Below are 13,545 nucleotides of genomic sequence, written 5' to 3'. Positions count from 1 at the left end.
CCACCCAGGGATTCCCTCCCTAAAATTTTCTTTGCATATTGGCACCTGGGTAGCTCACTTGATTGGTTCTCCACCTCTTGGTTTCAGCTCAGGTCATGACCATGAGGTTGTGTGATGGAGCCCGGCTCTGGCTCTGTGCTCAGTGGGAGTCTACTCTCTCTCCCTCACCCATCTCCTGCTTATGTGTTCTCCCCTCCCTCTCTAAAATAAATAAATCTTTACAAAAATAAATAAATAAATACCTAAACTTCTGGAAATGTGAAAAATGAGTAGCCAATAATTAAATCATTCAGTTTGGAGAACATTGCATATAATTTTTAAATAGCCTCTGTTACATGTATAGTATTGGTCATTGCAAGCACTTTGTACAAAAATATCAATTAAAACAATATGCTACCAGATTATTTCATTTTCCTAGCATCTGTGTTTTTGCAGTGCTATTTGAAAGATATGTACTCATATTCTATTTTATTCTCTTGTTCATTGGGGCAATAGGAGCTGTGTACAGTAGAGGGGCTGTGGCACAAGAGAGGGGCTGTGGCGCAATAGAGATAGCGTATTGAGCTCCTATCAGAGAAGATTCTCCTGCACATCTCAGTCTTGGTAGACTCCAAATTATAGTCACCTTTTTTTTTGGAAGGATTATAGGTGGAACACAGAATTTATAATTTGGGGATAAAAATCATAGAAAATGCACAGTTTAAAAGATGGTGACTTTGGAAGTCTTATTAAATTTACTTAACATTTTGAAATTTAAAATACCATTTTCATGTATACCTAACTGCTGTACACTCTTTAACTATAGGGCTATAATGAAAGTATGTAAAGATTTATAAAGATTTTGATTTAATTGGGTATAGCCAACTTAGAAAGGAGTCTGGGTGGCTTAGTTTCTTGGCTGTCCAGCTCTTGGTTTTGGCTCAGGGTGATGAGATGAGCCCAAATCAGGCTCCATGCTCACCAAGGAGTCTGCTTGAGATTCTCTCCCTCTCCTACACTCTCTCTCCCCTCTGCCCCTCCCCCAGCTTGCACACGTGTGCTCTCTTTCATGTGTTGCACTCTCTCTCTAAAACAAATAAAATTTGTCAAGTAAAGCATCAAGCAGAGGATATTTTAACTTTTATTTACATTTATTGTTTTAAAATGTTTATTTACTTAATATGACATAATCATATAATCTTTTCTTAAAAGATTCTTTTTTTTGATGAGTTTTTTAAAAAGGGTTTTATTTATTTATTTGACAGAGAGCACAAGTAGGGGGTGCAGCAGGCAGTGGGAGAAGCAGTCTCCCCGCTGAGCAGAGAGCTGAATGTAGGGCTCAATCCCAGACTCTGGGATCATGGCCTGAGCTGAAGGCAGTTGCTTAACCAACAGAGCCACCCTGGCACCCCTTCTTGATGAGTTTTAACATAAGTAACTATGATTCTTGCCTTTGTCTAGTAACATAATTCAAAATATTTCTTCTTGTCAGGTGGTATGTACAGTTACCAACAAAGCAAGCTCATCAGTATCACGAATTAGAGACTTCCTGCCTCCCTTTGCCACCTTCCCCTTTTCCTATGTCTTCTCTTGAAGAAGAGGAAACTACAATTAGGGATGAGAATTGTGCATTACCCTCACGTCTGCATCCTCAAGTAGCACATAAGATTCAAGAATTAGTGTCACAGGGAATAGAACAAGTATATGCAGTAAGGAAACAGCTAAGGTATAGTAAAAACAAATTGTTCTTGTACATTTTTCATTTTTGTTTGTTAATTTAAATAATATATTTACCATCACAGACATTTTCCAGGATGTATGCTATCAGAGAAGATAAGAAATATAATTTATTAATTCATTAAAATAATCTTATTTATGAATTGACCGGTTTTCTAGCAGATACTTGGCAAGCCATGAGTAATGACTCAACTTACTCATTTTAAAGATTCCATATTCAGATTGAGCAAATTGAACTATTTCTGAATTATATACCAATTGAATTGTGTAATAAATGCCTTTACAGAAAAAAACCTTCATAGAACTAAAGATTTTAAAACCTAGGCCAAGATACTTATTTAAGCTATTCAAAATGCAATTAAATTGTGTTACAACAAAAGAAAATGGATAGTTCTTTGTATGATAGAAGTTTACAGTAGCACTCTGTCCAATGTTATTGATACTCAGGTTACAATAACAATTATTATTATGTGGCACTTAGTATATGTGTGCCATGTATTATATGCCCTTTATATGCATGATCTCATTTATTGTGACTCTATAAAGTTGGTATATTTGTCTCCATCCTGTACATGAGAAAATGGGTGGTATGAGTGGTTAAATAACTGGTTGAAGAGGTAGAGGTAGGACTGAAATCTAGATCTAATTCTACAGCCTGTGCTTTTTTAAGTACCATGATTTCGGGTACTTAATTGGCCTTATTCCTAATGGTCATCCTGTAGTCTGATCTGAACAACACAATGAGTATTTCCTAGGATTATATCTTAATTAATATATGATTTTCCCATTTAGCAGCTTTCTTAGACATTTTATATTCATTTTCATTGGGGCATTGTTAGAGCAGAGCCAAAATTTGGTAAAGCCATACATTATCTATTAAACTTGAACCTTAAGAACAGAGGTATAATATAACTCTGACATATGATCTATGGAATATAATGCATAAAACATATAAATTTTGGACTTTATAATAATTTTTATGTATTTTTATATATTGATGTGTCAATGCTGACTCCTATTTCTGTATTCTCTTTTGTCTACTTATAAAATACAAGCAGATCATATTTCATATAGTAAGTGATGCCTTTTGGCTGAAGTGTAACAAGATGTTTATGCACATAATCTGGTTGTAGGCCCAAGCTCTCTTACTTACTGCTAGATGTTAACTTTGGCAAGTTATTTAACTTCAGCAGCCCTTAGTTCCCCTCTTTGTAAAGTGGGAATGATAATTGCATTTACCGCACAGGATAATAGTAAGTGTTAAAGGAGATCCGTGGTAAGAAGTGTTCGGTACACTAGCAGTCAAAACATACTATGCTTAAAATGAAAATAATGATTCCTTTAAAAATTCTTAAAATTGTTAAAGCTTACTCTAGACATAGAGATATTTAACCAATGAAAGTATGTTGCTTTAGTCTGCATGATTTCTTTGATTTGGTGTACAGAAAAAATTAGAAGTGGAAAAATATAAATTATAATGCTGTAAACCATGCTTTGAGAAGTTTATGCTAAAAAAGAAATTTTCTCATTTGATCTGAAATATATTACTAGATTATTTATGTTTTAATTCTATTTTATGCTCTCTACAGAAAATTTGTAGAAAGAGAACTATTTAAACCTGATGAGGTACCTGAAAGACATAATTTATCTTTTTTTCCAACTGTAAATGATATTAAAAATCACATCCATGAGGTACAGAAATCCTTGAGAAATGGAGATAATGAGTATAACTCAGAGATTATTCCAGCAACGGTATGATTACAATTTCAATTCTTCATTTTATTATAGAATCTTTCTCAATGTCTCTTACTATTTGGCCTAATGGTGGAGTGGTTGTTATTAGGCCATACAAATAACTGTGATGAGGACAGCCCAGGTGGCTCAGTGGTTTAGCACCGCCTACAGCCCAGGGCCGGATCCTGGAGACCCAGGATCAAGTCCCACGTCAAGCTCCCTGCATGGAGCCTGCTTCTCCCTGTGCTTGTGTCTCTGCCCCTCTCTCTCTCTGTCTCTCTGTCTGTCATGAATAAATAAATAAAATCTTAAAAAAAAAACAAAAACAAATAACTGTGATGAAAGAAAAAATAGTAGTTTTGGGGTGCCTTGGTGGTGCAGTTGGTTAAGCATCCAACTCTTGGTTTCAGCTCAGGTCTGATCTCAGTGTTGTGAGATTGAGTCCTGCTTTAGGCTCCTTGCTCAGTATGCAGTCTACTTTAGTTTCTCTCTCCCTCTTCCTGTGCCCCCTCCCTTGGCCCCGAGCTTGCTCACTTTCTCTCTCTCTCTCTCTCTCACTGAAATAAATAAATAAATCTTAAGAAAAGGGAAGGGCCACTTGGGTGGCTCAGTTGGTTAAGCATCTGCCTTTAGCTCAGGTCATGATCCTAGGGTCCTGGGACTGGGTCGGGCTCCCTGCTCAGTGGGGGCTCTCCTTTGTCCTTTTCCCTCTGCCCCCGCCCCTGCTTGCTCTCTCAATAAATAAATAATATCTTCTTTTAAAAAAGAAGAAAAAATAGTTTCTTTTTCAATGTGAACACTAAAAAAAAAGAAAAAAGTGAACACTATGAACCTTCATGATGATTTGACTAAAATTTTATATTACTTTCAGAAGAAATATCTGAATTTCCAGCTCTGACTATAATAACAATAGTTATCTTCATTTAAAAATCAATGTATTGGGATCCCTGGATGGTGCAGCGGTTTGGCGCCTGCCTTTGGCCCGGGGCGTGATCCTGGAGACCCGGGATCGAATCCCACGTCGGGCTCCCGGTGCATGGAGCCTGCTTCTCCCTCTGCCTGTGTCTCTGCCTCTCTCTCTCTCTCTGTCTCTCTGTGACTATCATGAATAAATAAATAAAATCTTTAAAAAAAAAAAATCAATGTATTGGGGATCCCTGGGTGGCTCAGTGGTTCAGCGCCTGCCTTTGGCCCAGGGTGTGATCCTGGAGTCCTGGGATTAAGTCCCACGTCGGGTTCCCGGCATGGAGCCTTGCTTCTCCCTCTGCCTGTGTCTCTGCCTCTCTCTCTCTCTCTCTGTCTATCATGATTAAATAAATAAAATCTTTTAAAAATATAAAAATTAAAAAAATAAAAATCAATGTATTTTATCTCTGTAAAAAGTATATCTTATTCATCCAACAAATATTTATTGAGTATATATTGTGTATACCTCCCCCTCTTTTAAAAAATAGACAAGGGGCAACCTGGGTGGCTCAGTTGGTTAAGCATCTGACTTGATATCTGCTCAGGTCACGATTCTTAGTGGTGAGATCAAGCCCTGCACTTGTGGGGCTTTACCTCTGCAGGGTGTCTGCTTGAGATTCTTTCCCTCTCCTTCTGCCCCTCCCCTGCTCTCTCTCTCTCTCAAATAAATAAATCTTAAAAAAATAAAACAGACAAGTTTCAGTAGAATAATTCAGACTTGAATACCTAAAGGGATGATGTTCATTCTATATGCCATCTTTGGATGTAAATTTTACCTCATACTGTGATACTGTAATTATCCCCTGAATATTGGTCAGTTCTGTAAAAATTTTGCTAAAAAACTACTAACTATAATACAGGCAGTAATTATGGCATTAAATCTCAGTAGCAGGGCACCTAGGTGGCTCAGTCAGTTAAGTGTGTCTGACTTGATTTTGGGTCAGATCATGATCTTAGGGTAGTGAGATCAAAGTCCCACTTCGGGCTCTGTGCTCAGCAGGGAGTTTGCTTGGGATTCTCTTCCTTTACCTCTCCCCCTCGCCCACACTTGCATGTGCTCCCTCTCACTCTCTAAAATAAATAAATTTTATTTTTATTTTTTTTAAGATTTTATTTATTTTAGAGATAGAATGAGCAAGCAAGAGAGAGAGAGAGCATGGGCAGAGGGAAAAACAGACTCCCCACTGAACAGGGATCCCCATGTGAAGCTCAGTCCTGGGATCATTCAGTCATGACTGGAGCCAAAGGCAGATGCCTAACCAACTGAACCACGCAGGCACCCCAATAAATAAATCTTTAAAAAAAATCTAAGTAGTAATACCCTTTGTTCTCCAAATTTTTATTATCCAAATTGTGTCTTCTTAACTAAATAGATTCAGATTTTAGCTACTGCTACTATTCTTTTCCATCCAAAACTCTCTTAATTATTCACTATCCAAAGTTCAGGAAGTAAAACATTTGGTTAGCAATGATGTTTGCCATCTACACTTGCTATCCAGATTCGTGCTATCTGAACTTGGGAAGTTAATGTATTTGGATAATGAAGTATACTTATGTTTTGAGAATATAAACAAGTGAAGAAACTAATTTCTGAATAAAACACAATTATGCTATCACTGAATAAGATGATAGTTGTATTGATACTTTAAAATACTTTTAATATAAGTGCTTTATTATTTTTACTGAATTAAATGTTCTCATTTCAGCTTCAGTGGACTACAGATAATGGGCATATTCTCAGAGAGACTGTTACAGTTACATTTGCAGAAGGTAGGTTATCTTAAATATCTTTAATATATAAAATCAATGTTAAAGCTGGAAGATATTGAAGATACTATCTCACCTAATCAAATTTTATGGATAAGGAAACCAGGGCCCAAAGAGACAAGAGCAGCTATGTTAAGATTTGTCAAAATAATTCTAGCTGTTTAAACATATATACTTATATTTACTCCTATATACTTTCTCATATATATTAATCAGATGTAAAAAAGGATGAGATGTTGCCTTTTGTAATGACATGGATGGGCCTAGAGGGTATTATGCTAAGTGAAAAAAGTCAAACTTCTCATGAGAAAGACAAATACCATATGATTTCACTCATATGTGAAATCTGATAAACAAAATACATGAATAAACAAAAAGTACAATCAGACTTACAAATACAGAGAACAAACTGATGGTTGCCAGAGGGGTGAAGTAGTAGAGGATGGGCCAAATGGGTGAAGAGGAATGGGAGAAGGCTTCCAGTTAGTATGAATAAGTCACGGGAATAAAAGGCACAGGAGTACTTAAGTGGCTCAGTTGGTTGAGCATCTGACTCTTGGTTTCAGTTCAGGTCATGATCTGGGGATCATGAGATCAGGCTCTGTGCTCAGAAAGAGTCTGCTTGAAGATTCTCTCCTTCTACCCTCCCCCCTCAAATAAATAATCTTTTCTTTTTTTAAGATTTTATTTATTTATGAGAGGCACAGAGAGAGAAGCAGAGACATAGGCAGAGGGAGAAGCAGGCTCCCCATGAGGAGCCTGATGCAGGACTCGATCCCAGGACCCCAGGATCACAACCTGAGCCAAAGGCAGATGCTCAACCACTGAGCCACCCAGGTGCCCCAATAAATATTTTTGAAAAAGGCACAACATAGGGAATAGAGTCAATGTTACTGTGATCACATTGTTTAGTGATAGATGGTAGCTACACTTGTGATGAGCATAGCACAACATATAGAAAAATTGAATCACGGTATTATACACTTGGAACCAATGTAACATTGTATATCAACTATACTCAAATAAAAACAAAAATAAGGAGGGCCTGGCTGACTTAGTTGGAAAAGCCTAGGACTCAATATTGAGGTTGTAAATTCAAGCCCCACATTAAGTGCAAAGATTACCAAAAATAAATAAATAAACTTAAAAAAATAAAAAATAAATAAATTTCCTCACATAATCAGCTTTTATGCTTTATGACTAAAATTTTGAGACTGATTACAAGTACACCTGACTGTAAAGCTAGGCAACTTCCTGTAATAACCTTAAGAGATCTTGATCAGGAAACTATTATTCGTTTTATATGGTTTATATGGTTTGCTTTTTTTCATATACTCTTACTTCTGTGTTCTCTTGCTATTCCAAGCTTATTTTACTCTTTTTTCTCTTTTCTGGAGATGCGTTTTCTCTGCTTCTATATGGCAAACTCTTCTCACTATTCAATTGAATTCCTTTGGCTCATTCTTTTGTACTTACCTCTGCCTTTAACATGGTATCCTTTTGTTTATATATCTGTATCTTTCATTATGATTTGAGCTCCTCAGGGGCAAGGGCTATATTTTATTCAAGTTAACCATACCTAGTTCCTAGCATAATCCCTGCTATAAAGGCAACATCTAAATAAATGCTTTAGAATAAATTAATAACTATATGCAGTACAATTATTTCTTTATTCTTTAGCTCATTAACCTTTGAGTCACTGTGCATAGAAAATAACTTTCAAATTCTTTAACATTATTCATTTGTTCTGCACATATTTTACTTATTGTGGTAAGTGCTGGACAAAGAAGAGAACAAGTAAGTTTCTTCACTGAATTTCAACTTGAGCAAGAGAAAAAGACACTAAGCAAATATATTCTAATTCCTATTATGAATATTGCCATAAAAGAGTTTTTCTTTTTTAAAAAATTTTTTTTCTTTATTTCATGAGAGACACACAGAGAGAGAGAGAGAGAGAGAGAGAGATATGCAGAGACACAGAGACACAGGCAGAAGGAGAAGCAGGCTCCATGCAGGGAGCCCAATGTGGGACTTGATCCTGGGACTCCAGGATCACACCCTGGGCTGAAAGCAGGCACTAAACTGCTGAACCACCCAGGCATCCCAACCATAAAAGAGTTGTGCAAAATTGTGTGAGAATAATGACAGAGAATATAACTTAATCTAGGGAGTAGAGAAGTGACACTTGAGAAAGTGGCTTTTAAACTAAGAACAGAAGAATGGATAGGAATTTGCTAATCAAAAGATTACCATGTTTGAAAGGTAAGCAAGGTAGAGCTTGTCATGTTTCAGGAACTTAAGGAAGCTGGTATGGTTTTAAGCATAGACAATGCTTGGAAATAAAACTCAGTATGCAAAGTGGGTTTAGGAGGCCCTTTGAGCTGTCCAAATGAAAGGGGGGTAAAAGAATGGGAATGATCTGGGATGAATCCTGAGTTTCTTCCATGAACAACTGATTGATAATGGCATTTACTGAGGTAGGCAGCACTGGTATAAGAATAGGATTTGGTGATGGCAAGGGGAAAGAAAAATGTTCATAAAATCAGGTATGGAAAGCTTAAGTATCAGAGCCATTTCAGTTGGGTGGATTGCGAAGAAGCCACATTGGGATGGTTGAAGAGTAAATGGGTGATGAATGAAGAAGTAGAGACAATGTACTATGAAGGGAATATGGGGCTAAGGGAAGGTATTCTCAGATAAGACAGACCTGAAGAGAGACATGAAGATGAAGGTATTTGATATCTTTGGTGATGAGAAGTTGAGGAAATTACTGATAGTTTCTCTTTTCTCTTTAAGTAAGAGTGCTGAGAATGAAAAAGGTCTCAGGTAGTGTGGCCAAGATTGGACATCTGAAATCTTCTATCATATAGAGTGAGAGAAACCTAAGATTGTCAGGTACAGGTGAAGGTCCTGTTGAAGTTGATGATCATGAATTGGTATTAGTAGTAGCAGCAAGTTTCTTTCTCAGTGGCATTCCACTTCAAACATGTAGGCTCTGGAAGCCATTTTCATTCAGTGTTAGGATTTTATCAGAGGTTATAACAAAAGTACTAAGAAGCAAGGGAGTTTAGGGTATTTGCAAGAGTGACTGAAACTGTAACTGTAGGATTCTACTAAGCTGAATGGGGAGAGAATTTTATTAAGGAAGAAGTTGATATATCTGAAGAAAACTGAGGAAACAATGGACTGAAGTTCACGTGAGATTAAGATAACAGGTCTAGTAAAGTACTTAAGGAAAGTCCCTGGAAAAATAAGAGTTTGTGATCAAAGAAAATGAGATGTTTGAATTAGCGATTTAATGAAGCCAAAAAATGAAATAAGTTAGAGAAAGACCTATACCATGTGATTTCATTTATATGTGGACTCTAAAAACCAAAACTAATAAGCAAATAAAAAGCAGAAACAGACCCATAAATACAGAGAACAAACTGATGGTTGCCAGAAGGGAGGAGTGGTAGGAGATGGGTACAATGTGTTAAGAGGAGTGGAAGATACAAGCTTCTGATTCTGGAAGGAACAAGTCACTGGGATAAAAGAGAACATAGTCAATGGTACTGTAATGGCATTGTATGGTAGCTACACATGAGATAAGCATAGTACAACATACAAACTTATGATGGAGTCAGTATATGTACACCTGAAACTAATGTGACATTGTGTACCAGCTATACTTCAATTAAAAGAAATGAAGAAGCCAAGAAATGTGAGAGTGCTGTTTGTTTTTTTTTTAATAGATTTTATTTATTTATTCATGAGAGAGACAGAGAGAGAGAGAAAGAGAGAGGCAGAGACACAGGCAGAGGGAGAAGCAGGCTCCATGCAGGGAGCCCAATGTGGGACTCGATCCTACGTCTCCAGGATCAGGCCCTAGGCCAAAGGTGGTGCTAAACCGCTGAGCCACCCGGGCTGCCCAAAGAGTGCTGTTTAACCTCAAAAGTCCTTTGAGGAAGATTCTCTTACTCCTGATGTTACAGATGAAACTGAAGCTTAAAAACCAAGTTAAGTAGCATGTTGAAGGTTACCAAGAAAAGCTAGCTGGTGCTTAAATCCATCCTTGTCTGACACCAGGGTCATTTTTAAAAATTACTTAGTTACAGTATAGAAGCAATAAACAGTTGTTGATATTGGTTTTGATTGGCTTTAAGAGATGCATATATTTGGGTTAATACATAAAAATTACATGAGAGGGACTATATTCTCTAAGGACAATTACTTTGCAATTGAGATACTTAAAAACAGATTTTTACTCTTATTCATTTACTCCAAAATAAATTATTAAAATAAAATTTAATACTATTATTATTGAGGACCCACTTTATGCTGGGTATTATCCTAGGTATAAGGGCTACCAAAGATAAATTAAGTTTGGTCTTTATAATTGAGAGGCTCAATAAGTTTTATATATCCAGAGAAGCATGAGCATGGAAGTTAGATTGCAATTAGAGTTGCAAATACATTATCTTTCAAGGAAAAAAAAAAATTCCAATATCAGATCCTAGATATACTGAATTTAAATTAATGGAGGTTGAACCTAGGAATTTATATTTTTAAAAAGTTGCTGAATGAGGGCAGCCCGGTGGCTCAGCGCTTTAGCACTGCCTTCGGCCCAGAGCATAATCCTGAGGACCCGTGATTGAGTCCCACGTCAGGCTCCCTGCATGGGGCCTGCTTCTCCTCTGCCTTTGTCTCTGCCTGTCTCTCTCTCTGTCTCTCATGAACAAATAAATAAAATCTTAAAAACAAAAAAGTTCCCTGAATGAGGGATGCCTGGGTGGCTCAGCGGTTTAGTGCCTGCCTTCGGCCCGGGGCGTGATCCTGGAGTCCTGGGGATCGAGTTCTGGGGATCAAGTCCCACATCGGGCTCCCTGCATGAAGCCTGCTTCTCCTTCTGCCTATGTCTCTGCCTCTCTCAATCTGTGTCTCTCATGAATAAATAAATAAATAAAATCTTAAAAAAAAAAAAAGTTCCTGAATGATTCTGATCCTACCAGCTCAGGAAACAGTGGGCAAAATAACTTCTTGAAGTCCTTTTCAAACCTTTGACTTTATTTCCTATTCTAATTGTGACAGTGTTATAATAAAATATAGTATCACATAACATAACATAGAAGCCATAAACATTATTTTGTTTTGATAGCTGTTCTTTTTAATATAATTTAGGAAATTCACCAGGAGAATCAATAAATACCAAAGTGGAAACAAATCAGACAAGAGGTTCTTTGTCTCCAGAGCCAGCCCACTTGCTTTCTTCACTTTCCACATTTCAGCCAAAAATATTTACGCAACTACAGGTAGGTATCCAGTGAAATAGACAAAATTGAAGCTTTTCCCCTTCTTCCTCAATCACTCTTCTTCTAGGGATTTTATAGAATTACTATAGAATTATAATAATGACAAAAGATGTTTTTATTATTAATTTCCTGACTTTTTTGATATCTTGGGTATATGAGGAGCTAGCCCACACTATGGAGTATCTTGATATAAGATCATTTAAACAATACTTTTTGAAAAAAAAAAAAAAACTTTTTGAAAAAGTTGGAATTGACTGTACATGCAATAAAATTTAGTTGTACTACTTTTCCTTTGTTTTTCTCTTCAATATCTTAGCAACTATACTCCTATATTTTATTCTGATTATGTGTCAAAAGAATAATATATCCTATGAGAAAATTAGACATAGTAAATTTCAACATTTTGATGTAATTCTTTTTGGTTTAAAAGGGTTTGCAGTTGCAACCAAGATTCACTTCTGATGGATCACCGGCTCTGCTATCAGTAAATAACCACCCTTCCTCCAGTCCTTCAAGACTTCTGGATTCATTAGAAAGTACTGTAATGAATAATAATTCTCTACTTCTTGGTCAAAGTCATAGTCTTCAAACAGATACTTGCCTAACCCCAAACAATAGCATTATTGCCTCTACCATGGGTAACCTTCCAGGACCAGATCAAAATCTAGCTGCAATGGACCAGCTGGTGGAAGTTGGAGATGTTGAGGATACAGAGAATATGGAAGGAAGTGTTCATCGGATTCTGCTAGGAAATGTGCAGACCATCCCAATACAGATTATAGATAGCCACCCAGCTATTAGTAAGTTCAAAGCAACTTGTAATTTTATTTTAACTTTTATAGACTATCATTACTATTACACTACAGAAAACATTATTTCTTCTCAGGGGCTTATAATATATAAATAAAGCAAAACTACAAGATAAAGGGGAAAATGTCAAGAACATAATAACTTTTAAATTTCTTAATTTTTTTCTCTTTCAAAATTATTCATTCCCTAATTACATAATTTTACATGGAAAATCTGTGGTGACATGAAATCAGAGGATCATTTTATAATGCATGAAAAAAAAATTAGAAAAAAAAAGAAAAAATTAGAAACTTTAAAAGGAAAACATTTAGTGTAAAGATTACTGTGGAAAAAGTGTTAAAAGGAAAAATGGAATGGAGTGGGCAGATATAAATGTTAAAGATTTAAAAAAAAATAAATAAATAAATAAATGTTAAAGATTTTGAGTTGGGGATCCCTGGGTGGTGCAGCGGTTTGGCGCCTGCCTTTGGCCCAGCGCGCGATCCTGGAGACCCGGGATCGAATCCCACGTCGGGCTCCCGGTGCATGGAGCCTGCTTCTCCCTCTGCCTGTGTCTTTGCCTCTCTCTCTCTCTCTGTGTGACTATCATAAATAAAAAAAAAAAAAAGGAAGTATACATGACTGAACCCTGTTCAGGCCTGCATAAAAAAAACTTTAAAAGATTTTGAGTTATAAACTTAAATCTTGAGTTCTACAGAACTTGAAAGGGACCTAGGTAAACCTTGGAGACTTGGGTTTAATCCAAGACCTTGTTACCTTCACTTTGTAACAAACTCAGCTAACATAGTAATATATTCAAACTCTTACTTGACCCGTATACTCGCTTTCACATAGCTATTCTAGATTGGGCACTTTTGTGGGGAAACATTTGTGATTTGCTTTGAAGAGCAAAAATCTTCATAGAAGTTATTGTTAGAACATAAAAAGTATTTACTTTCTTTACATTCTTAGTCATCATCCTTCTGGGTAAGGAAAAGTATAAGATAGTTCCTTCCAGAAAAGAATCATTATCTTTTAAATTTATTGGAAGCATTATTTTTAAGAAAATTTATCCAGAGTTCTGTGGCAGTTGACACTACTGAATAAGTTTAGTAGAAGAGAGAGAAAAGGAATATATGTGAATTAATCCTCACAAATTCCTGAAATAGTTGATGATGTCTCCATTCTACACATAAGGAAATCAAGGCTCAGGGAGGTTAAGTAATTACCTAAAAGTGATAGAGCAGGAATTTAAACCCAGATTTATCTGCCTCCAAAGTTT

General features: G+C 36.4%; 1 protein-coding gene across 12 annotated transcripts in view; it reads left to right on the top strand.

The window, feature by feature from the left end:
* The window catches only part of CARF (calcium responsive transcription factor), a 93,639-nt gene that overhangs the window by 40,157 nt on the left and 39,937 nt on the right, over window positions 1-13,545 (top strand). For 11 of the 12 annotated variants that reach the window (XM_077885030.1, XM_077885031.1, XM_077885029.1 and 8 more), the window contains 5 exons: window positions 1,472-1,705; window positions 3,306-3,468; window positions 6,123-6,186; window positions 11,344-11,474; window positions 11,905-12,274. In XM_077885030.1, coding sequence (XP_077741156.1) covers window positions 1,472-1,705; window positions 3,306-3,468; window positions 6,123-6,186; window positions 11,344-11,474; window positions 11,905-12,274 — 962 coding nt within the window. The remainder of the gene's footprint in view (window positions 1-1,471; window positions 1,706-3,305; window positions 3,469-6,122; window positions 6,187-11,343; window positions 11,475-11,904; window positions 12,275-13,545) is intronic. The other variant, XM_077885032.1, reaches the window with a different exon arrangement.

The sequence above is a fragment of the Canis aureus genome, chromosome 36 (genome assembly GCF_053574225.1).
Source record: "Canis aureus isolate CA01 chromosome 36, VMU_Caureus_v.1.0, whole genome shotgun sequence".
NCBI lineage: Eukaryota > Metazoa > Chordata > Mammalia > Carnivora > Canidae > Canis > Canis aureus.
Note: the sequence above shows the minus strand (reverse complement) of the source record. Positions and strands in the feature narration are given on the sequence as shown.